Raw genomic sequence first — 23,783 nt, forward strand, 5'->3', positions numbered from 1 at the left:
TTAAAATTGCTGTGAGAATAAAACATACTTCAAAAACCACTTCCTCTTTAAAAGGTAAGTTGTTGTCCCACGCGCAAAGTACATTCCTATCTCTAACGTCGTAATACAGCATGCCCTTGCGGTCCAATATCAGTCTATACGAGTTTGTAGACTTGTTGCCGATAAATGAGGGGATGAGCGAGTCTTTCTTCCTTCCAACCAAATCGGAAACCAGTACCGTATACAGTCCTGGTGTTGCTCTTTTCCAAGAGCTGAGGTAGAGTAATTTATTATTTCCTGTCGTTGAGAGGGCAATGCCACTCAAGAAAATGCCCCCTTCAATGCGTACACTCCACGTCTCTTTCGATTTCAAGCTGAACACATGCACTAGTGATTCGAAGTTAGTGTCCACTATGAACGCGAAGGTATCGTTTGCTTCTTCATTTACTGCCAAGCTGACCGTGGTCATTCCGAGAATATTATTTGGAAATATGTAATTAGGGAGGTCGTGCACAAACACAACCACATCGTTGTCGTTCAAGTTAAAAATCCAAATCCTTGATCCGCAGTTTTCCCAAGTTTGATCGACTACCCAAAGGTGGCCGCGGCTGTCCACTTCAATGGCATTGACATTTTGCAAGGTTGCGCAGTTTCCGTCTTCCTGAATTTTTAAATTCATAAATAACATACTTAAAAAAAGAAACGACCCACATGCATATTCAGTGAAGGAAATGGATGAAGTGAAGGAAAATGTGAACCAAGGTCCAGCCAGGTGAGGGTCACTGGAAAACCAAATATTTTTAGAAAACTGATGAATAGCCGGTCTCCATACACGGCAATGTCTTCCACGAACGCGTTGTGAGGGCTGTAGCTTATCCCTTCTATTCCTTCAAAATTACTTTTTCCCTCACTGGGCAATGAAAATTTAAATGCGCGCAACTTAAAGTAGGGAATAAAGTTGACAGAGGACGAGGACGCCGAAAGGCCGGACACAATTGTAAGAAGAGTGAAGAGCTTCATCGTTGAGCTGTCGAAACTAGACTTTGCCTTAGAATATATGAAAAAGATCGGTTATAGGTTTGTACTTTGAGCTCTGGAGATTCAAATGTGTGTAAATATTCAATAACTTGACACAGGCTTCGGATTCTATGTGCTATATAACCAGCTGGATATATTAGAGTTGTTTTTATTTATTATTTACTTCCTTGCACATGTTTTGATCGAAATTCTGTGTTTGAAGCTCCTGTATAGCCGTAATGGCATTCACATCCTCTACATAACCTATCATTACTTAGTTGAGTCGCTCCAAGTTGATAAAAAGAAAGACAAGCAGAGATATAACTGGCTCATATCATTCAAGGACTAATTATTCAGAGACTATTTAGTTTCAAAATTAAGTTTATTATGGGCTATTTACATATTGAACTACTTGAGTGTGTAGCATGTCTTGTAGATTCTAATTTTTATACTTGGATATAGACAGAGAGACACTGCATTTCGTTGCTCAGGCAAATAAGTATCGCATCTAATTTTTAATGTCATTTACAGCGACCAAAACTAGGCTAAAATTTACTTACTTCCTTGCACATGTTTTGACTGGAAAAGTCTGTTTTTGAAGTGGTCAGATTGGGTTTGATATCGACCACATGTGTCTGCAGTTCGTTAATTATAAAAATGCTTTAATTAAGCTGACGTTTTTATTGAATATTTCCTTGTTATAAGTTGTACATGTGGTACTAATTAGTTCTGATGAACATATTTATTTTCAATAGATATAATGTATAATATATGGAATTATGGGAATATTATATTGTTAACAAAGCTAGCGGTAGGACTTTGCGCCGAGAGACTGGACATTAAGATAAATTTCTGATCCAGCAGGCGATGGAACGACTTCATCGTATATATCCGAGTTATAATAAGGCCTGGAGTTCCCGAAGCCGACTTGGCCTGACGTGGACGCGATTGGGGGACCAACGTCGTCGTAAATTTCCTCCTCCAAATCGTCGCGTTCGACTACGTTCTCAACAGGAATAACAGACATTTCCTGGTTTTCCGTCTCCGTCCCTGTGACGATTTTCCTCAATCCATTCCCCCATATGGCCAACCACAAAATAATGCAACAGGAAACCTTGCTGGAAACTACCAAGCAGATCAAAGCGATGATCAAGTGCGATTTTTCGATGGGATTGACGTCAAAAAGGCCCCACAACAAGGAAGGCGTCTGTAAAAGGGAAGAATTGAGTTTAAATTTCGGCAATCGATATGGAATTTTTCTTACTTCTTGCTTAGGCTTGGGCTTTTCAGTTAAAATTACTTGAACGGCCGTTGTTTGAATTGACACTTTGACAGTTGTAGAAGTTTGTGGCATCTTGGTAGGTTTGACAGTGGTCAGTTCGTATTTTTTTGTGAGGTAACTCGGGGGAATTCTTCCGCACCCTGTAAACACAGAAAACATTGGTTGAGAATCTACCTGACAGTTAAATAATTATTATTATATAGAATTAAGTATGTCCCCTTGATTTAATTATCTGTAAAACCCCCTTTCGGTTGGTGTTAATTAGAGTATTTCGCGTGCTTTACCTTTGGGAGGGATGAGGTCGTTGTATAAATAGGACTTGACGCCGACTTCAGCGCGAAGGAGCCGAAAATTCGTCGTTTTTGTATTATCTTTGGACATTATCCAAAAATTATTGCACGTGTCAAAGGCGAAATTGAACTTAAAGTCGTAATGCGTCAGTCGCTCGTCCTACAACAATGCAAAATAGGAACCTTAAATTACGAATTTAGATACCGTTTATGATTATTTAATATTACTCAGGCATTGAATTGCCCACAGTTAAAATTTTAACCAGGAAAAATACCTTGTAGAGTTCTTCTTCCTTGATTTGAGCATCTCTGTTGGTGTCCCAAGTTCCGACGTAGTTAAACGTTTCAAGGTCAAAGTACAATTTTCCTTTGTTGTCCATGAGCATTCTCGAGGAGCCGGCTTTCTGATCGCCAACCAGAGTGAGGGTCAAAGGAGTATTTGCTCCCCTCATCCTTAATTCCGAAAGAGGAACTGAATACAGTTCGGATTCTTCCCGAGATCCCAGATAGACCACTTCTTTCCCCTTTATTGGTGAAAGGGCAATGCACCTAACGTGGATTTCCTGAATTTCGATGGTCCATGAAACGTTCTCCTTCAGGCTAAAACCGATCAGGTTTCCTGATTCATAGTCATGAATGTACGCCAAAGTGTCGTTCGGTCTCTCATCAAGGACCAGGGAATTGAGTTCCCTGCTGCTATAAGCATGATCCACGATTTCATTGGAGAATTGATGCACCAGGCTGACCGAATCTCCTTCCGTTAGGTCAAATATCCAGAGCTTAGCTGGACAAGTCTCATTTCCGTTATCGACGGCCCAAAGCCGACCACAAACATCGACCACCATGCCCTTGATTTGCTGCATGGTCTTGCAGTTTCCTTTGATCTGTTAAAAACGGCAAAACCATTCTATAATTTCACCCCAGACTCTAAATAATATCATTACAAATTAAAAAAAAAAACACTTACTTGCAATTTCCATGAAGGATAGGGATTCAGTTTCGGAGACTTCGAAGACGCAGTGGATGGCAGCCAGGTCAGGGTGTACGGAAATGGGTGTGTTTTCGATTCGTAAATGCTGATAAACACTCTCTCCCCGTAAACGACATGCTCGTGCGGAACAATGGTTTTGTGATAGTAAATTCCCTTTTTCGAAGCTTCTTGCTTTTTTTCTTCTGAGGGCCACTCATATTCGAAAAAGTCCCACTCAAAGACGGTAGTGAAGTTGATGGAGGCCGCGGACAGACCGAGCGTTAAACCCAGTAGAAGGAGGAACGGACTCATCGTTCAAGAACTGCGTCTGAGAATGATATGAAAAAAAATAAAAAATAAATGCAAAAAACCTGTGGCTCCAGAAAACATGTACGTGTGAAAACTAACCTTTGGTTGAGTGTGAACAGCTCAAGTCTTGTCGCGTTCATTACTTGGAAGAAATGAATTTCAAGCCAATTAGTTTATCCTTTTTAAGCAGTCAGCACAAGGAAGTTCTGGTTAACCGCTAAAAGAACCCAAAATAGCAGCGCCGGATATGACTGGTCTGCGATTTCCAGAAGCTAATATGGCGCAAAATCTCTAAACAAATAAGAAAGGAGAGGAAAGGGGCCCAATAAGAATTCGTGAGACCACGTGATCGCATTAACTTTCGCTTTTACCCTCTTCCCGTTTGCCATGCCCCTCAAATCCTCCGATCCTATGCGCAACGCATGAATCATGATTAATCAGAATCACTCCTTGTACTTCTACTGCCTTTCCAAACACCCTATTACATTGCTGAACTAGATTCAAATAAATGGCAGACGGGTGCGTAGGGAAGATTCCTCTGGCCACCGCGGATATGTGCAACTCTCTCACTTTTCCTCTCGATTCTGCCGAAACAAGTGTCGGGCTGGCACATGACGTGTTTTTTGTTCTTGGCGTATTTTGGGTTACGGAGGAATTCGCGACCAGAACCGCCACCAGGATTACCAAGCAGGCGTACTGCATTCGGGAAATTCAGGAAATTCACGCAGCAACGATCGCAGAGAACTTTCAACTTCAAAATTCTCACGCAGACTGATTGTTTGAAATACTGCATTGTAAAGAGAATTTGATTTTGTTAATTGTTGATTATGTATTCAAACGAAACAATTGAATTGGAATTAGACCAACAGACAGTTTTAAAATGTTTTTAACTGTCATTGTCAGCTAAAATTGGTACTCATACTCATTGTAGCTCAATAATATTAAATTTCCCCCATTTTTTAATTTTATAAATGTATCGCAGGGACTCTCAATCAGGGCTTAAAATAACTCGCAATTAAGAGTTGCGTAGCTTAGATATTTATTTTGAAGCTTTTTGTCTCGTTCAAAATAATTTATTATGTTACAATTCGTACCTCAATTTATTGCAAAGAAATAACACAGTAAATTATTAAAAAATCGTTTTTAAATTGAGCCAAAAAAGCGCTTCCTCTCAGGAGAATTTAATTTTAATCTAATTATTTGCTCTTGGAATCAGATTTGCGTCAATGCCAGATGTTCAGCATGCGTATGTGTGCATGGCTGTCGGAAATAAATTTAAAATTAATTAATTTTATACAGAAACCAGACGTTTTCCTGCGGTTGCGGCGGCACCAACGGGTTCTCTTTTTAAATAGATGTGTTTTGCGCGGACAAGTCATCTGATCGGAGTGTGGTTGGCTCGTGAAGTCACATAGCGATCACGTGACTCGTCTTGCTTTTTGAAATCCCGGCAAGAAAATACAATCCGCCATGACAGAAACGAACAACGAGTCTGATAGACGACAACGGGAACGATGATTTGCCCCTGAAATTGAACAGCATATGCTTATTTTCGTGATTATTCGAAAACTGCACCTCATTTTTTACTAGATACCGATTTCTTTGGGGTCCCTCCTAACTTGTTTTTAAAAAAAAACCGCTGTTTTTCTGATTTTTCTTGCCTTGAGAATTTGAAGCGGTTTTAAGAAACACTGAATTAATTAATCTATAGGCGAATACAGTGCGAACGTTTGTAGGTATAATCGTGTTCTTGTTATGTCAAACAAAAATCACAAATATTTTCAAGTGTATTTTTTCAGATTTCTTTGTGCAATAATACGTCGAATACTTAACCCACTGCGATTCACTCTTTCGTCCACCAGCTGACAGAGCGGACAAGAGAGGCGCACCCCAGTTTGCTGTGCACGCGTTTCATCAACTGAATTAACATCTTAAAACGCGAAACAAGAACAAAATGAGCGACCGACAGACTGAACTTTTCATTTACAAGTACACGGAAGGGTCTGAAAGCCGCAGAATATGTAAATTCAACAAATACGGGTTCCTCATGTTCATAGGTTGTATATATTTTTTTAATTTTGGTTCACTTAATCCGTTTCTGCCCGCAGCTTGTTCGGCTGTGAGCTTTTTAGGGTTGCTGGCGTTGGTCGGCTGCCCGCAATCGCAGATTCACCCATCCTACAACGGAGCCATCGGTGGAATTGTATTTTTCTACCTCATTTGGGCCCTGGTATCCCTGATCTGGGGCGTTAAATTCATCAGCTACGCCTGGATTTACTCAGTTGGGGCAATGCTTGGTGAGCAGTATTTTTATTCTTTAATTTGAGCCAGAAATGCCCCAATTATGTTGAAAACAATTTATTTGTGGTCTGTCAATATTAATAATCAAACTTAATTGAGAAATTGATTGGAGCAAGTTCCGAGGCGCTTTTACTCTTTTGAGTTATTTATTTGGTTGAGAAGATTGAACAGTATCATTTTTCCTTAGACTATACTCGGTTTTCTCTTCGATTTTGGCTTTTCTTGTCGAAGTACTGAAGAATTACGATCAAGACGACAGCCAGCACTGTCGCTTAATTGAGTTGATTGTCGCTTTGGCGCTACCGTCTCGATCTTAGACCAACCAGTGCTTTGTTCATTAATCAAACATTTTTTTTACTCAACAGTATCTGGACTCATCGCCGGATATTATTTTTCTCACAATCAGGAAACTTCAGACGATGATGTGTCAGAAGAGTAAAATATTGAATTAGAAATAAGATTGATTGGCAAATAATTCAAATGTACGATCGCATTATATGATGCATAAAAAAACATTTTTCGTATCCGTCCCATGCAACAATATTATCAAATTTTCTAGGATGATTGAATAAAGAAAATATACAATCTACAGTAAATATCGGTTTTATTTTAATTGTCGATGAAACATAAAAAATGATGATTTTTTAATGATTTGCAAGTATCTCGCCTCTATTTAGCTGCCCTTATCAGCAACTCTCGCTGAATCACGGCGCTTATTTATTTCTGTCTGCAGGCAGGGCACGCATTTTAGGCATATGTGACACTCGTAATCGAGTGCGTCGGGCGTCGGACGAGAGCAGATATCAGCAGCGGCCTTATCAAAATCGAACGAGCGATAAAAAACGAGGGAGCGGACCATTTTTTCACTTTGTCACGGCGAACGCAGGCAAGAGCAGCAGCAAAAACCACTGACCACGATGGCGCCCACGGTGAAAATGATCTACTTTCCTTTCCACGGCCTCGGCGAGCCGCTGCGCTTCCTCATGGCCTACACCGGCATCGAGTGGACCGAGGAAATCATCTCTCTCGAGGAGTTTCCCGCCAAGAAACCGAGTAAGTGTTGAATTTTAATATTTTAAATTTTGGAAAGGGCGTAATTCATCTGGATTCCTGGATATTCAGTTTTAGTCTGAAAGGGGTTGGCTTAGAAAAGGTCTGAGGGATAAATACAGTTGATTGGAGGTATTTTAATATTATAAATGTCGTTATTAAATGGCTGAATTCATAAGAAAATTAAATTTAATGAGTTGTAGTTTATAAAATACTCCTTTTTGAGCGTAATAGATTTTATTTAATAATTTAAGAGTATGAATTAAACTAAAAATCGTAGATTTTATAATTGATTCTCGCAAAAAATCTTATCTTTCAGCTGTTAAGTGCTTCAGTGACTTGCACAAATCCGTTAATTTAATATTACCATTAATTAAATAACCCGTAAAGTGATAAGTTTTGCTGTAAAACGCTTGAGTTGTAATAAGATTTACACAATTTTAAGGCATTTTCTGCCAAGTCGATTATTTCATCGCACTCTTTATCTACAACTCAGATAAGGAGCACGCTCTTCCGTTAAGTTTGTAATTTCTTATCTCTTGCGTAATCTGCTGCACCTAGCTGTCTCTGTTAATGAGAGCATGCACTTGAAAATATTCACTGTCATTGTCTTTCAAAAATTGTTGCAACCCTTTTATTATATTTTCATGCTCTCCTTTGAGGCTATCCCTTCGGGAGGTTGCCGGTGCTCGAAATGGACGGTTTGACGATGCACCAGTCGGCGGCCATCTTGCGCTACCTGGCGCGCAAGGCCGGCGGCTTGTACGGCAGAGATAAGGTCGACGCCCTGCACTGCGACGTCGCCTACGACACCATCTCCGACCTCAGGATCAGTAAGTCTATAATTTTAATTAAAATATGATACTAATTCTTCTCACGTGGCCTTTTATTATTATTTTGATTGTGATCGCAGTGATGCTCGGCTACTTCTACGAGCCAAATAAGGAGTCTTCGGACGAGAAGCGCAAGACGGTGCTTGAAGAGCTGGCGCCCATGTACATGCGGAACCTGGAGAAACTGGTCAACGAAAATGGCGGATACTTCGTCAATGGACAGGTATGTCAGCAACCTTTGGACATAATTATAGACTGTTGGTGTTTGTTGCGTGTTGCAGTTGACCTGGGTGGACATCGCGTTCGCTCCGTTGATCGACTACATGTCGCACATGGCCGGCAAGGACCTCGTCGCCGACAAACCGGCCTTGAAAGCCATCAGGGACCGCGTCTACGCCCTTCCTTCCATCGCCAAGTACGTCGAGACGCGCGTCAAGTACGCCTACTGACCTGCCAAATTTGTTAAATTCAAATAAAATGAAGTAAAAACACGAGTCTCCTGATTCTTATTGTTGAAAATAAACAAATTTTGAATAAATCTGATCCTCAAATGGTTTTAAAATATGCCACTCATTTTGATGGAGATGTAAATTTAAGATAAATTTAAAATTATAAACCCTTTCCAGTCTCTATGTAGTTGCGATTAAAAAAAATAACCGGAAATTTTTTGAATTCCACTGAAATTTAATTTGGAAACTTTAAAATAAAACATGTAAGCTGCTGATATAATGCAATTTCATTCATCCTCTCATTAAAATCATTGTTTTGGCAGCGTTAATCAAGGCCTGTTTCGTCCGTCTTTCTAATCTCCATTAATTACCGCTGACGTCACGGTTCAGCAATCGAATCAATGAGAGTAGAGATAGGACTGGAATAAACTCATGCGGGCCTTTGATGGAAACAAATCAGCTGTTGGAGGTAGCACCTCTGTTTTAAAGGTAAATTAATATAAAAATCTTTTCTAAATAGTCAGCTGATTGCTCCAGCCGATATTAAGACCCTCTGAGAAACTGATTTATCGCAGCGACCGTCCAGATCTATTTTAAGTTAAAATTTTGTCATGACTAATTTTTACCTAAATGATATTAATTTATTTTTACCTTTGTACAAAACTCAATACTGTTCAATTTGTCCACAGTAAAATAGAAACAAAATTAACTAACAAAAAAGCAAGGAGTGTGGCTGGTGCCGCCTCTGTGCAGACGACTGTGGAGAGAGCGAAACCGCTTAATTGTGACTCACTCTCAGCAAAAACGCCTTACTCGCGTCGCGCCAGCCGCACTTTGCACTCAAAAAGAGAAGCAGTGGCCGCGAGTGTGCACATCCGCGCAGTGAGTTGCTCTCTTTTATAGTTTTGTGAACTGTTTTTCATCAATTCTCTAACTGAAAGGGTGGCATCAATTACACGGTAAGTCATTTATATCTTTATAAAATTTAAAAAAACCTCTTTAAGACCCGCGGAGTTGTCAATTAAATTAAAATTATTAATATGGTTATTCTAGCAACGTTACAGTCAACAATAATTGCGTCTAAAATTTAACCGCATGTAGAGCTCGCGTAATGCAGTTTCCGTCTGCGATTAATAAAGAGCGCGAGCGAGCCAGCGGTTATCGCTCTTGTTATGCGCACTTGTTGCTCTTTCCTCTCGCGCCCATCCGCCGTCAAACCGCGGCAGTTCGACAGGCAGGCTATCCAGCATCCAGCAAAAAATAATTCAACTTTTTGGAATTATGCTTATTAGTTAAATGGTTGCCGTTTGTTTTATTCTATTATCGCGATTTTAACTCTCTTTATAATTTTTTTAAATCAAGATGAAAGCTTCAAGATCAATATTTCTTTTAATTCTGACTTATACAGAATTTTTAAATAGTATTTGTAAAATTCATATTAATTATTAAATAGAAATATCAACGAGAGGAGAGAGATGCTCGGTTAATTGATTTTATTGGCAACCTCAACTCCGTAGAGCTTCCATCCTGATATGGAGGCACTCAAAACTTTTGTTGAAGAAGGTAAGGAAAATTGTATTAAGGTATTCATTTAAAGTAAACGATACATTTTATAGTATTTGTAGGGAAGAAAAAGGGTCGACCTAAGGATCCAGCAAATTTGGGATATTTTGTGTCGATGAAAGACCAAACGAGAAAAAACGCAGACAAGTAAAATAAAAATCGTGGATGTTATCCAATATAATTAATTAAAAACCCTAATTCTCAGTGTTTGCGTGCTCGTCATCCACTACAACTTTCAAAATGCAAAAAACAAAAACCTTTTTCGGAATGGAGATTCTCAGGACGTTGAGAATCTCGAGAGAACCTTCAGGGTGAACCGAAACTGTAACTTTCGCAGTATTTTGTCACCGGAAAAAGGGCACTTGCTTCAGCTTCTCGCTGATCAAGAAAATCTGTTACAATTATTCAGCTGTTCAGGTAAAACGAATCACTTTTCGATAAATTGTGTTCTATCATAGTGATTTTACAGAAGTTCCATCAGTTTTTGTGCTTTACATCCTTTCTCACGGCTACAGAGATGGAAAAATATTCACAGACCACTACCAGAACGAAGACCCGAACGACTTTATTTCGTTCACAACAACGGAGATATTCGATTCTCTGAAAATGCTGACTGATTTCGAGGAATGTCTCAAATTTATAAACTTTGGTGTAAGTTTAAGACAAAATTACCTAAGTATTTCAATTAAAATAATAATTAACCCTTACAGCCATGTCGAGGGGAACTAACAGACGCTGTTTTTGTTGCAAACCTTAAAAATATTCCGTTCAAGAATGAACATTCTTGCCGAATCACTTACCGCCCTCTGATGAGGAACATGGTCGTGTTCTTCTCGACAGTTGAAAGTAAAACTTTTGCCAGATGAAATATTCTTAACCCTGCAATAAATTTCTCAGCGACCAAGGCAAAACGAGACCAGTCAGGAACCACTTTCACCCGCCTAACTTGCCAGGTCTTGAATTCAATTGAGGAGGACGAGAGTCTCATTAATGTCCTGGCAACAATTCAAAATGAGAGTCACAAATATGTAGACATCATGGAAAACAAATACACGGGACAAACCCCAGAAGTGAAGATGTTTTCGCAGGACAGAGGTTTTGTCATCTCAAAGTGAGTTTTCATCAACTTAAACTTATAATTTTCCAACATTAAACAATATTAATCTGCACGCTGATAAACTTTATGCTCAAATAATATATTTCAGGATAACATTTCCTCCAAAATACTCGTCTTGCTCGACCACTGACGCAATGGGTGTCAAAAATAAAAGGAAGCGCGAGTTTTTCTCTTGGAAGTCAAGCTCAGGGGAAAACTTGCGACACCGCCTTGCGTTCCTTTTTTCCACAGAGCCAAATGAGTGGTTGAAAGAAATTAAAAGGGCGCTGTCCCAAAACTTGAATTTTGAGACCAGTGAAAGGATGCTGAGTGGAAAGCCATGGACGTCAGTTAATGAAGGTTTTGGGATAATTTAATCAATTTACTAATTAATTATACGTACTTCTTTCAGCCTCGCGGCTTGGCTCCAACATTGGCTGCATTTTCCTGATTTTGTTCGGTCAAGTGAGCGAACAAAAGGACACGAACGAGGTTTGCGTTCAGGTGGACAGCAGAGAAACTGCAGTATCTGAAATATTGCGCGAGTTTATCGGGCCAAAAAACGATCAATGGATCGGAAAACCTAAAATATTGTTCCTTGTCAATCAGGAAGCGAGCTCGTTTGACGATGTAAGTGATTGATATATCGTTATATGCTTCAATATATTTTTATTGTTATTCTGCATCAAGATCGGGTCATTATCACAGTCCAAGCTGGAAATATCAGCAACAAACCACAGTGGATGGTTAGTTCTTGTTTTACACGGCAAAGGTAGTTTATATTTAATCCAAATGTAACAAAATAGTTAACGTTTTTCTTATCTATAGCTACACTTGAAAAGCTGATCGAAATCTTCAACGGGCCAGAGCTGAAAAAGGAGAAAAGTCTGCAAGAACTGCTCGCAAGTCTTCTCATTTCCGAATCAAAAGAAAATAGGGATTTGCTTGACTCGACTCTTCAGTATCTCCTCAATTTTCCCGACTGGCCCAGGTCTTTTGTTAAACTTCATTTTTCAGTGAAAAATTCTCAAGAATATCAAGAAAAGCACGTCTGTTTCGATGGCTTGGTTGAAGAATCGGCAAGAAAAAACCAAATCTGGCTCTTGAGTTCGGTCGCAGGTACAGGAAAGACTACAATCCTCAGGGAAATGGCTTTTCAGCTCGGAAAACTAAATCCAGAGTTAAAAATTCTACGCGTTTCCCTCCCGAGATTTTCATTCAGTTCTCTCAAGCGGAACGTTACTGAGATTGAATTTCTCGCGAAAGCCACACACAATCCCCCAGAGGAAATCGCCAAGAGCATAGAAAACAAGCAATGTGTAGTGTTTCTTGACGGGTTCGATGAAATCCATCCTCAAAACCAAGAAAAAATGTTGAAAGTAATCGAAGCTCTAGAAAAGAAGCAGATATCCGTGTGGATTGGAACGAGACCTCACGCACTAGACACAATCAGAAAGCGGACATCAAAAGCTGTCTTGGTAAAGATTGCTCCCTTGGACATAGAGCAGCAAATCGAGTTGTTGCAGCAAGAGACGGGCAAGAGTCAAGACGAATGTGAATCATTCATCGAGAACTTTGCGTCAAAGGACATCCTGGAAAATCCTTTGCACCTTTCTTTGGTTGCGCAGTGCGGGGCTGAAGGAAACTTGTACCAAATCTACGACCAGGTTTTGCGACACAAAGTGGAACTCTCTCTGATAAGGAATGGATATGACAGGAACAACAAAGTCAAGTTTCAAGAGGAATTAGACATTGCATTGGAACGTCTTCAAGAGATAGCAAGTTGCCACATCAGAGGAGTTGAACCAACTGGTTACACGAGAGAAGACCTTGAAGAAATCAACTGCTATGGCATTGCCACGTTTGAAAACAACAAGATTATTTTCATTCATCAGACTTTCGCAGAATTCCTTGCAGCCCAGCATTTCCTACGTGAAATTGAGGATAATAACGATTGCGAATCCCAAACCAGCACTGAAGAAATTGCAAGCGTATTTTACGAGCAAACGTTCTGGTGGTGCAGAAAGTTCGTCGATCTGTTCTATTCCACAGTTTTAAATGACGAGGAAAAAATTGAAGAGCACAGAGCATCAATTCTTCCAGTCATGAAATTAGATCCAGACAGGTTTTTGCAATTGATTGCTCGCTATGGCTGGGTAAACATTTTTAAAATGGTTTTTCCCAGTATTGCCTTTCATGGAAACCAAGAGGGTAATTTCATTTCTGTTACGAAAGATAAGACTCTTTTGGTCAAAGCAATCGACGGAGCGGTAGAAATTGCAATCATGCTGCTCGACACGGACTTGATTGGAAATGATGAAGAGTTGCTAATTATTTTACCTTACCTGTTGAAGTCAGTTGCTGAATCAAACGCAACTCTCTTCTTTGAGAAGTTGAAGACAAAACATCCTAGATTGCCAGAGATGATGCGCTCCAGAAGATTTTTGATTGACGCTGGAGTGATGGCAGCGAGAAAAAATTGCGATGAAATCCTTGAACTACTGCTGCAAAGTGGTGTTGACGTAGATTGTTTCAATATAATTCACGGAAATGCTCTCAATTGTGCAATCAAAAACAGGGCAATGAAAAGCGTGGAAGTTTTGCTACGGCATGGAGCAAAAATAGCCATAGAGAGTAGTGGTGACAATTGGGATCCATTGATGCTGGCTATTCTTGAAAATAACCTTGAACTAGTCCAATTCCTTTTGGAGGAAAATATCGGTGGACCGGAACGCAACAAAGACACTTTTGAAACCAATCAATTAAAAGCTTTCCAGTTTTCTATTCAAAGAGGACAAAAAGAAATTGCAAAATTCTTATTATTGAAGAACCCAAGTTTGAAAAACTCCTATGAAGGGTGTCCGTTACAATATTCTGCTAAACATGGATATTTAAGCATGTGCCAATGGCTTGTAGACGAAGCAGGCTTCGACGTAAACACTTTGCGTCCCAGTGGAGAGCCAAAAGATTGGTCCTTGCATGACAATGTATGCATGGACTATTTCTTAATTCTGCAGAAGAGTAACGTCGACATGACGGACGAAAGAGGAAAAACTGCTCTTCACTGCGCTGCGGAACATGGATATCTTGAACTTGTCCAAGAGTTGATTGATGCTGGAGCAAATATTCGAGCCGTTGACAACAATGGATGGAATGCTTTCCATTTTGCTTGTAAATGTAACAGTGACGACCAAAAAGAAAAAGTTATTCGATTGTTGCACAGCACTGACAGTCACCTGGCCAAGGAGAAAACAAAAAACGGAGAAACAGGGCTGCATATTCTTCCGAAATTCAGCAATAGCCACTTGGTTGAGAAAACGCGTTTTCTGGTCGAAGACATTGGAGTCGACGTAAGAGCAGAGGACAACAGTGGCTGCACTGCGCTGCATACTGCAGTTCAGGAAGGAAAGGATTGCGTTGATTATTTGATGGCCAAAGATATCAACCTGGAAGTAAAAAATAAACGGGGGCAAACGTACCTGCATTTAGCCGCTGAAAGGGGAGATTTAGAAGCTCTGCAGTTTTGGGTAGAACTGGGTGGAGACTTGGATGTAGTGGACGATGAAGGATCAACTGCACTGCATTTTGCCGCTAGAGGAGGACATTTGCAATTTGTGAACGGGTTATTAGACCACATCACCAAGAATGCCAAAAATTCCGTGGAATCTGTGCTCGAAAAGAGAGCGAGAGCGAACAGATGTGACAATTTCGGAAGGACGCCTCTGCACTTTGCTGCTAGTTCAAAAAATGTTGATTTGGTACAAATGTTGCTTGATATCGACGCAGATTTAACTCTAACGGATCTGGAAGGAAAGAATGCAATGCACTACGCTGTCAACAATGAACGAATGCTACGATTCATCATCGAGAAGAACGGATATCTTGTGAAGGAGCGTCTGAAAAACGGAAACACGATCCTCCATTTGGCAATAAGGTCTAGCTATCAAACTGACAAATTTCTCTGGCTTGTGGAACAATGCGAAATCGACTTGAATGTAAGAAACAGCGAGGGTGAGACCCCGCTTCTGCTGGCTTGCAAGATGAGGAAGTGGATGATTGCTAAAATTTTGCTGGCTAGAAACGTCGATATTCATCTGCAAGATAAAAAAGGAAGAACAGCTCTGCACTACGCCGTGTATTTGGAATCAAAGTCTTGGGACAACGATTACAAGCTAGAACACACTGACGCTTTTGATTTGATGCAAGAGTTGTGCAAAAGAGGTGCAGATTTGGCTTTGACTGACAACGACGGGATGAACGCATTTCACCACGCAATAACACACTTCCACATGGCGTTATTCATTCATGAGTTAAATAGAGATTTGGTCAAACAGCGATTGAAAAACGGAGACACAACTCTGCATTTGGCAATCAAAACCATTTCATTGCTCAATGACAACGTCATCTTGATTCTTTGGCTTTTGGAGCAAGACAACGTCGATTTGAACGCGAGAAATGCTCTGAACGAAACCCCGCTGATTCTGGCTTGCAAGGAGTGGCACTGGAATCGGAAAATAGCTGAATTACTTATGTCCAAAAATGTGGATGTCAACATAAGAGACAACGAGGGCAAATCTGCTCAGGACTACATCGAAACATTTGGTGCTACTCAATTACTTCAAGGAGATTAATCAAATCGAAGGATAGAACGAAAAAAAATTAATGAATGTCTCACTAAATGATTTAAAAGTTCTTTGATGAACTACGAAGTTTGCATTCATGACAGATTCATAGCCTATAAGTTGATAATTGTCATTATCACAGAGAATTTAGTGCATGTACTATATTGGCTGCAACGAATGAATACCACATAGAAAAGCGTTAGTAAAAATGTATAGCAAAAAATATGTACTGTAAATAAATACCTTGATTTGCTGAATAAAATAAAATCAAAATAGTTTTTCAATTGGTTACTGCGTATAATTAATGAAATTATAGGATTATCTTTGTGCAAATGTGTATTATTTTTATGTATTCAGAATCATAATAAGTGCAGAGCATCGTCGGGAGCCTTGAAGAGAAAGTTGTTGCATGAAATCATAAGTTGACAAAATTAATTTAATTTTAAGACAATTTCCTAAGTTTATCCAGTCTGCTATGTGAAAATTATTACTTTTGGGGAATTTTTTATGCATTTAAGTTTGTTGTAAATTTATGGGATATTCTTAAAATAAAATTTCTAAGCGCAGAATTTGAGTTTTAATTTCGAAACACCCCGTTATTGGCTGGGAAATTCGCCTATCTGTATTAGTACCAACCACTTTTATATCCCTCCGCATCGCCGCCAAGATTATGGGAGGAGTTTGAGTTGATTTTGAATAGAATTTCCAGCCTATAGCCAAATTTATAAATCAAGGACCTTAAAAAATATTCATAAGCCAAATATCATCTCAAAAATTATCTCTGCGTAGCAAGGAAAAAATTACGGAGATTTTATCATAAATGAGCGTGAATACACACTTTATAGAATTTAACTCAATCCAGGTAGAACTCCCAGAATTTGGGCCCTTTTCATATGTTTAGGGGTGAAAAAGGAAGAAAGTATTAGGAATTCAAAGTTTATCCGGGGCAGAATTCCCCAGATACTCACCAAAAGTACAAAATCGGGTCAGAACAAATCACTTGTACACTCCCGCTAGGCTTCAAACGCGAAACAGCTGTGTTAAAGAGACTAGCGGACACCGACATTTTTACAGACGAAATATAAACCCGTCCTCCAATGACGTCACAGACTAGCTGCCAGCAAAACAGCTGTGACGTCATTGGAGGAGGGGCTGTGTATATCTCACTCGCATCTGGTCAGACCTTTATATACTACCCTGAAGATGGCAGCTGTTTTCACACTGAACCTTCTCGATTGCCCTGAAGGTGGCAGGGGAGTGCGGCAGGCAATCAGCTGTGAAATCACAAACACTCAAACGCCACTGGATAAAACTCGGTACTGTCTTGCTAATTAACTTAACGCTATTTATTTTTAATTTGCAATGAGTTTTGCACATTGTTGAGATGGCGTTGTGCGCCCTGTGTAATTGTTCAATCAACGAGGGCAGATACGTGTTCGAGCTGTCCGAAGTGGACACAGAAGGAGACTCCATCTTTGAACGCGATATCTTCATTAATGATCACGAAACCGAAGAAATAACTCTGGAACTCTCTGACGCCGTTTGCAATGATTGCATCGACATTCAAGGGTGAGAGCTTGAAAATTCGCTTATATAAGATTGATTTTAGATGTGGTTTTTCAGTTTCTACTTGAAAAGTGAACAGCCTCGTCAGCAAGGAGTGGTCATTCGTGATTTAAGTGGTTTGTAATACGTTTATTTACTTCTAAAAGCAATTTCATTTTCTGTAATTTTCTAAAATTTGTCTCGTTTATTTTCTTAACTGATTGAATTACTTTTTTCAACCCTTTAGAAGCTGAAATTCCTTTACCACCCTCCCTGGACAAGTCAAAACCTGAGCTGTGCGCAATTTGCGGAAGTGCTTCTCCATTAAAAAAGATCTCCCGAGGTATTAGTCTGAAAATAGAATCTGAGAAGATTTGTAGTGTCTGCGTTCAGTCAACAGAGTAATAATAACCAAACCGAATTTTGTGCTAGGAGAATTTCTAAAATTCAAACTTACAGGCTGACACTGGACGATTTCTGCAAACGTTTGGTCATTCCCCAGAGAAAGCTATTAACTGCTGAAACTCTTGAAATGATTCATGCAATTTTAGGTATCTAAAATTCATCTTTTTAAAAAAATAATATTAATAGGTTTTAATTGAAGGTACTGATGATTGCGTAGGCTTGTGGATTGAAAGGGTAGAGTGCAACCTCTGCACCTTGGAGGGTAAAAACATCACTGTAGGCGTTCACGAAATGGAAGTCCACGTGCAGAAGCATCACCACGATCTCGGGACTGGCGGTAGATGCAGGAAGAATTGCGACCTTTACTTCAGGACCGACGTGGAAAGGACCAGTCACGAGCGCTACTGCGGCGCCTGGTGCAGAGAGTGCGGCAAATGCTACCTCAAGTTCGACGCCCATTTCGAAAATGTGCACCAGGCTTTCGTTTGTCCGGCCACAGGGTGCGTGGGGACCTTCCGATCCCTCCGCACTGCCTGCAAACACGTTTCCTGGTACCACCTTTGGAAGGTCAAGCAGTGATTTTGTCTTCTCCTAATCTTTTCCTATGATGACGACTCACCGCGATTTAATCTGATAGGATGATGTAGTAGCCCAGCAAGAAATTGCGGATATCCTTCAGGATTTACTTAGGAACAGTGGATATCCTCAAGTATCTAACTTCTTGCTAAGGTTTACTCAAGGAATGTAAATTTTGTTTCAAATATAAGAAAATATGCAATAAAATCTAGCATTAGAGAGTAGCTCAATAAAACTCATTTTTCAACCCTGAGGGATTAAGGGTAGTTATATTTTTAGAAGCAGATAGAGGGCATTCCTAAGATCCTGACAAATTCAAATTCATAGCAAAGTCCTCGTCAGTTTGAAATCAAAGAACAATATAATAAGACAAATATCCTGCGTTCATTGAACCGCAGAACAAGATTTTGGGCTTCAAACAAAATAAAAAATCGATTGATTCTTCAGGGTCGATGTTTATTGAGTATACCTTTGTCATTAAGTGCTACAAAACGTTCTAAAATGTACTAGCAAGAAATTGGATATCTTTCAGGATATCCGGAAGATATACTTTTGCCAAAGACGGATATCCAATTTCCTGCTGGGACACCTAAACATAGTTTGGTTTCTAAAATGGCTAATGAACCGCACGAAGAATTGTTTTCAAATCACCAGATGAACTGCTTCAAGACGCAGATCTCCACAAATGGTAGAAGGCGACGTGTTTGCACAAAGTGCGCAAGGAAAGGAAAGTGCCGACGCACCCATAGCCCGGACATACGAATGCTGGATGCTCCTGCCGGAAGTGGGTGCTGCCCTTGGGGAAACACTTGCTGCACATCCTGCACCACGCGCCGCAGTAGCGTTCGTGTGCGAGCCTGGACTTATCGTCGGTGAAATATTGGAAGCAAGTAGCTTTGCAGCGGCATCTAAAGACGTCATTTCCCCTGTCGTGGACTTCAAAGATATGGTCATCGATGGCGTCAGTGTCCACGATCACGTTATCTCCTTCTGACAAGCAAATGTTGCATTCTTGCCTTTCAAACCAATAACCGACAGTTCCATCATCTGATTACATAAATAAATTAAATGCACTCAAAATATATGTTATATATAAAGGTAATTCGACGAGCGCACCTTTAATAATTTCGACTCTGATTGATTCCAAAATTTGTAGAAAAATGTGTTCAGCTTCTGGATGCACTTGCAGCAGTTCGCGTAGTTCCAGCACTTTAATCCTGCGAATCAAATCAATCAAGAACCTTTTGTGCCAAAGAATGAGATTACCGAACAGTTCCACTGCACTCAAAACAAAGTGTTGCCACTTCCTTCTTTGGACCAATGCCTCGGGAAACAGTTGTAGAAACATTATCGCAACCGTCAGAGCAAAGGTAGCATTCAGGCAAGTCTTTTCCGCTGCCTCTGTCATCGTCATCAATAACGGTTTTCGGTTTAGGTTTTTCTTGATCAACCGCAACTTTGGGAACTAAAGAAATAATATAAGAGAATATTTTTCATTCATTAATCAATTAACACACATACTCTTTAAGTCAGATTTTGGAGGACAAAGATCCTGATTAGCTTCCTCCTTGACGACGAATCTAACAAACAAAACGATTTATGAAATTTGAAAATAATTTCTTGCACAAATGCTCACTTAAAGTCAACCACGCACGTGACGCAAACATATTCACCACGTTTCAATTTCTTGGTTTTTGGCGGATTGCTTGAGGTGATGGAAATCTCTCGGAAAATATATCTTCCGCTCTCATCAAACGTGTCCAATTGAGACTCGCTGAGAGTTGCAAACTGGGATTCGCAGAAAGTACACTTGTAATCCATGTTGATGCAAGATCGAGAGGAAACTGAGCCTTGGATATACTTTCCAAACAAGCAGACGACGCCGCCGAAATTTAAACTTCAACGTGCGTTTGGCCTGACATCTATAAAGGGTGAACGTGAGAAAAATGAAACAAAACTGCCCCTTCGCTCTTATTGTTAGTTATCAAGGAAGCAGCTGTGAGCACAGACGTCATTGAGAGAGATATCTCAGAACCAGCAATTGTTCCAATTTTGAATCAGGATGAACCAAAATCAAGCCCAGCAACTTTCACCAGGTAAGGAATTTTTTTTGCCATAAATCTAAATAATATTAAAACATTTTTAAGAGAGGAAGAAAGAGTTGTTGAGACTGATGATGGTAAAATGTTTCCAACCGATGGATCGGGAAAATATTTTCCAAAATATATCTCTCCCGGCCTTTCAAGAATTACTAATAATCGGAACACAACTCCACACACTCAACCTTACTGGCTTTGTAGATAATTGTCCTTACTCAACGAGGATAGCACAAATCAGAGAGGTACAGTGCAACCTTTTACTTATTCTCAATTTCATTTTGGACGAAAAGCAAAACGATTCCTGCTTGTTTGTGACCGTTAAATTTAGGTTAAGCATCGAAAACCGTTACTTTGGCGGTATTGTCTGAGCCAATCGAAAACTGCCACCTGAGCGCTGGCGACCAATCAGAGAGTATTCTCCTGGCACTTTCCGATTGGTTTAGAGCAATAGCCGAAAGAGTAACGGTTTTTGCGAATTAGGAACCAAAAATCAATTCTTAATTTCATGGAAGTTATATAAATGCTGATATTTCCCAGCAAATAATAATAAAGCTTATCTTATTATAAAGACGATCATCCGCATTTCCGATGACGCGCCACAACTGGTCCGTCTGCGTATAACACGGGACCGAAAACTTCGAGCTGAACGGTACGAGGAGAATATCGTCCCTGCAGATGGCGCGATGGTTGAGAAACTTTCGAATTTGAGAGACCTGCAAGTTCTGCAATTGGAAGTGGTGATCTTCAACCTGCCAGACTTGGTGCGGCTGAGTCAAAGACTGAAACGTCTTCGTTTGATCAGCACAAACCTTACGGAAATAATAGCCATGCCAGCTGTCGAAGACTTGAAAGAGAGTTTCGAGGGGCTAAAAGTGTTTCTTTTCTGGACGCAAGCGAATCAGGCAAATCGTCGTGCATTTACAAGATTTTGCATCGAGAATATACCGACCTTGCAAGTTGTTGGTGATTTTGCCAATGAATTTTGCACCGTAAATGATTTCTACCTGAACGCTGAGACTCTTATTTGGCCTGGATCTTCAGACTTACGGCATTTCACCCTGGATCTCAATTATGAAATTATACCTACCGACCTTCACACTAGGTTCAAAAAAATAAATCACCTCAAGGTAAGCGCTATAATTATCAATCGACTTTTGCAATAAAAATATTTTGTTCCAGATTATTTGGACCAATCAGGAAAATTCTGATGATAAGAAACCATTTCGCAATGAGGAATTGTTGAAGAAATTCAAAAAAATCACAAGTCTAGATTTGCTCGGCGTTCCATACTCTACAATTTTATCTCGCTTTTTAAATAAAAATAGCTATGGATCAACTCTGCTCGCTCTACACGTCACCGAAGTTGGGAATCACCATGTAGGGCTGACCTACAATCAAGTTTTCAAAGACTGTACGAAGCTGGAAAAACTTTTCCTGGACGTTGACGACTCGGCTCAGCGAATCACCGAAAAATTCCCCCCACTCAAGGAACTCAAGCTGAATTTACAGCGGTAAAAGCGATTACACTCATGCAAAGTCATTATTTTTATAGAATAATTAATTTTCCCCAGCTTTAAAAGAAACTCCCGTACTCTTTGGGATGTCCTAAAAGCACCGAAACTGGAAAAAATTGAATTGATGGGAGAATTAACATACCCGGAGGATTTGGATAAGTTGCAGCCATTGTTGGCACGTCATCCTAGAAGCCTGCGCAAGCTCAAGACTCTCATTGTCAATTTAGGATGGACGGACGACACTGATAGAATTGAAGAGAAGAAGGTCTCCTTCGAAAAAACTTCCCGTTTTCTCAAGGTCGCAATGGAAGAACTGAAAGGAACCTTGACCGGAGTAAAATTCTCTCTTAATGACTCATGCGAGTTCTTGCAACTATTTAATTGTATAGAAAATGCAGCCACAATAATGGAAATAGTAACCTCGCTGGGCCCCTCATTCCAAAATGTTAATTCGGGTGATTTCTATTGGCTTTACGATGAAGAACTCATCGACTACCTTATAAGTTTCCGCATCATACATTTTACAACTTAAAAGCTTGTTTTTGCAGCTTTATATTCGTGACATTTACACGCGAATAGAACACACAATTATAGGTTTTTACCTATTTTTATAATTCTTGAGAACTTAAATAATTTAGAATAACTATTATAATGCCCTAGCTGTACTAACTTAAAATCTAGGTTTTAGAAATAAAAAAGCAGTATTGCAGCTTAGAAAAAATTGATTTTATTTACTTTGGTTAATCACTAGCATAGTTCAGTTTTTCGATGTCATAAAATCATAGCTGTTTGAAATTCACGATGCGCATATAATTATACATAGCATTTATTTTCATGACGTTCTTTGTACTTAAACCATTCCTTTGTCCAATTTTAACTCCAGGAGGCTGAATATTTTGATATATATTAGCCAACCAAGTTTTGCCTACAAAGTTTCAATTGTTTTTAGTCCATTGGAAGAGGAATGTTCGGACGAGACCTATTGTAGTCGTAACCTAGCAAGACATTCGATATCCAAAGATATCTGCCTAAGGCATCGGGCTGTACATTAAGTACATCCTCCGGATTACCATTGGATTCCTGGATATCCTGAAGGATAATTCAATTTCTTGCTGGATCGAAAGGAAATTGAATTCCAAACGAGCAGACGATACCGCCAAAATTTAAATTTCCACGTGCGTTTGGCCTGGCATCTAAAGGGCAAACGTGAGAAAAATGAAACAAAACTGGCGCTTCGCTCTTATATTGTTAGTTATCAAGGAAACAGCTGCGAGCCCAGACGTCATTGAGAGAGCTTTTGGACCTTTCCCGATATTTCAGAACCAGCAAATGTTCCAATTTTTAATCAGGATGGGCCAAATTCTACCTACGATTGAGGAGGAAGAGGAAGTCCTTTCGCCTGCACTTATTGGTAAGAATGTATTTTTTGTCATACACATGCATATAAAATATTGAATCATTTTTAAGAGAGGGAAGAAAAGTTGAGAATGATGACGGAAAAATGTTTCCAACCGATAAATCGGACTCCTATTTTCGAAAGTAGATTCCTCCCGACCCTTCATGAATTGATCGGACCACAGCTGAAGGTACTAAACATAACTGGCTTCATAGCCCATTGTCCGAGCTCGAGGAGGAAAGCACTAATCAGAGCGGTAATGCACCTATTTTTTTTAATTTTATTAATTACATTTTGGACGAAGCCAATCGATTCCTTTGACGGTCGAATAAGATTAGGCAGTGACGGACGCACTGAAAAAAATCAGACACGTATTAAAAACCCAGCAAGATTATGGATATTCGAGGATATCCACCTATTACTTAAAAAATTATAACTTGCTGGGAACCGTTACTTTGGCGGGTTTTGGTCTGAGCCAATCAAAACA

At 39.8% G+C, this 23,783-nt stretch overlaps 4 protein-coding genes across 4 annotated transcripts; 3 read left to right on the forward strand and 1 right to left on the reverse strand.

Moving 5' to 3' along the window:
• Window positions 1-2,539: 2,539 nt before the first annotated feature.
• On the reverse strand, window positions 2,540-3,986 carry LOC135935951 (protein yellow-like). Its single transcript, XM_065478587.1, has 4 exons — window positions 3,947-3,986; window positions 3,536-3,866; window positions 2,844-3,452; window positions 2,540-2,728 (listed from the first exon to the last, which is right to left on the reverse strand). The coding sequence occupies exons 2-4, from the start codon at window positions 3,848-3,850 to the stop codon at window positions 2,540-2,542; spliced, it is 1,113 nt and encodes a 370-aa protein (XP_065334659.1). The 5' UTR covers window positions 3,851-3,866; window positions 3,947-3,986.
• A 3,022-nt stretch (window positions 3,987-7,008) lies between these two features.
• On the forward strand, window positions 7,009-8,525 carry LOC135935691 (glutathione S-transferase-like). Its single transcript, XM_065478204.1, has 4 exons — window positions 7,009-7,201; window positions 7,861-8,031; window positions 8,112-8,254; window positions 8,313-8,525. Exons 1-4 carry the CDS (start codon window positions 7,066-7,068, stop codon window positions 8,478-8,480), a joined length of 618 nt encoding a protein of 205 aa, XP_065334276.1. The 5' UTR covers window positions 7,009-7,065; the 3' UTR covers window positions 8,481-8,525.
• Window positions 8,526-10,012: 1,487 nt separating this feature from the next.
• Window positions 10,013-16,143, forward strand: LOC135935955 (uncharacterized). The gene is made up of 10 exons (XM_065478594.1): window positions 10,013-10,043; window positions 10,097-10,190; window positions 10,249-10,460; window positions 10,513-10,694; window positions 10,754-10,889; window positions 10,941-11,154; window positions 11,249-11,499; window positions 11,552-11,769; window positions 11,830-11,911; window positions 11,968-16,143. The coding sequence occupies exons 1-10, from the start codon at window positions 10,013-10,015 to the stop codon at window positions 15,768-15,770; spliced, it is 5,223 nt and encodes a 1,740-aa protein (XP_065334666.1). The 3' UTR covers window positions 15,771-16,143.
• Window positions 16,144-21,049: 4,906 nt separating this feature from the next.
• On the forward strand, window positions 21,050-22,490 carry LOC135937924 (uncharacterized). The gene is made up of 3 exons (XM_065481281.1): window positions 21,050-21,513; window positions 21,566-21,897; window positions 21,958-22,490. Exons 1-3 carry the CDS (start codon window positions 21,070-21,072, stop codon window positions 22,430-22,432), a joined length of 1,251 nt encoding a protein of 416 aa, XP_065337353.1. The 5' UTR covers window positions 21,050-21,069; the 3' UTR covers window positions 22,433-22,490.
• Window positions 22,491-23,783: the final 1,293 nt, after the last annotated feature.

This window comes from Cloeon dipterum, chromosome 2 (genome assembly GCF_949628265.1).
Source record: "Cloeon dipterum chromosome 2, ieCloDipt1.1, whole genome shotgun sequence".
Lineage (NCBI taxonomy): Eukaryota > Metazoa > Arthropoda > Insecta > Ephemeroptera > Baetidae > Cloeon > Cloeon dipterum.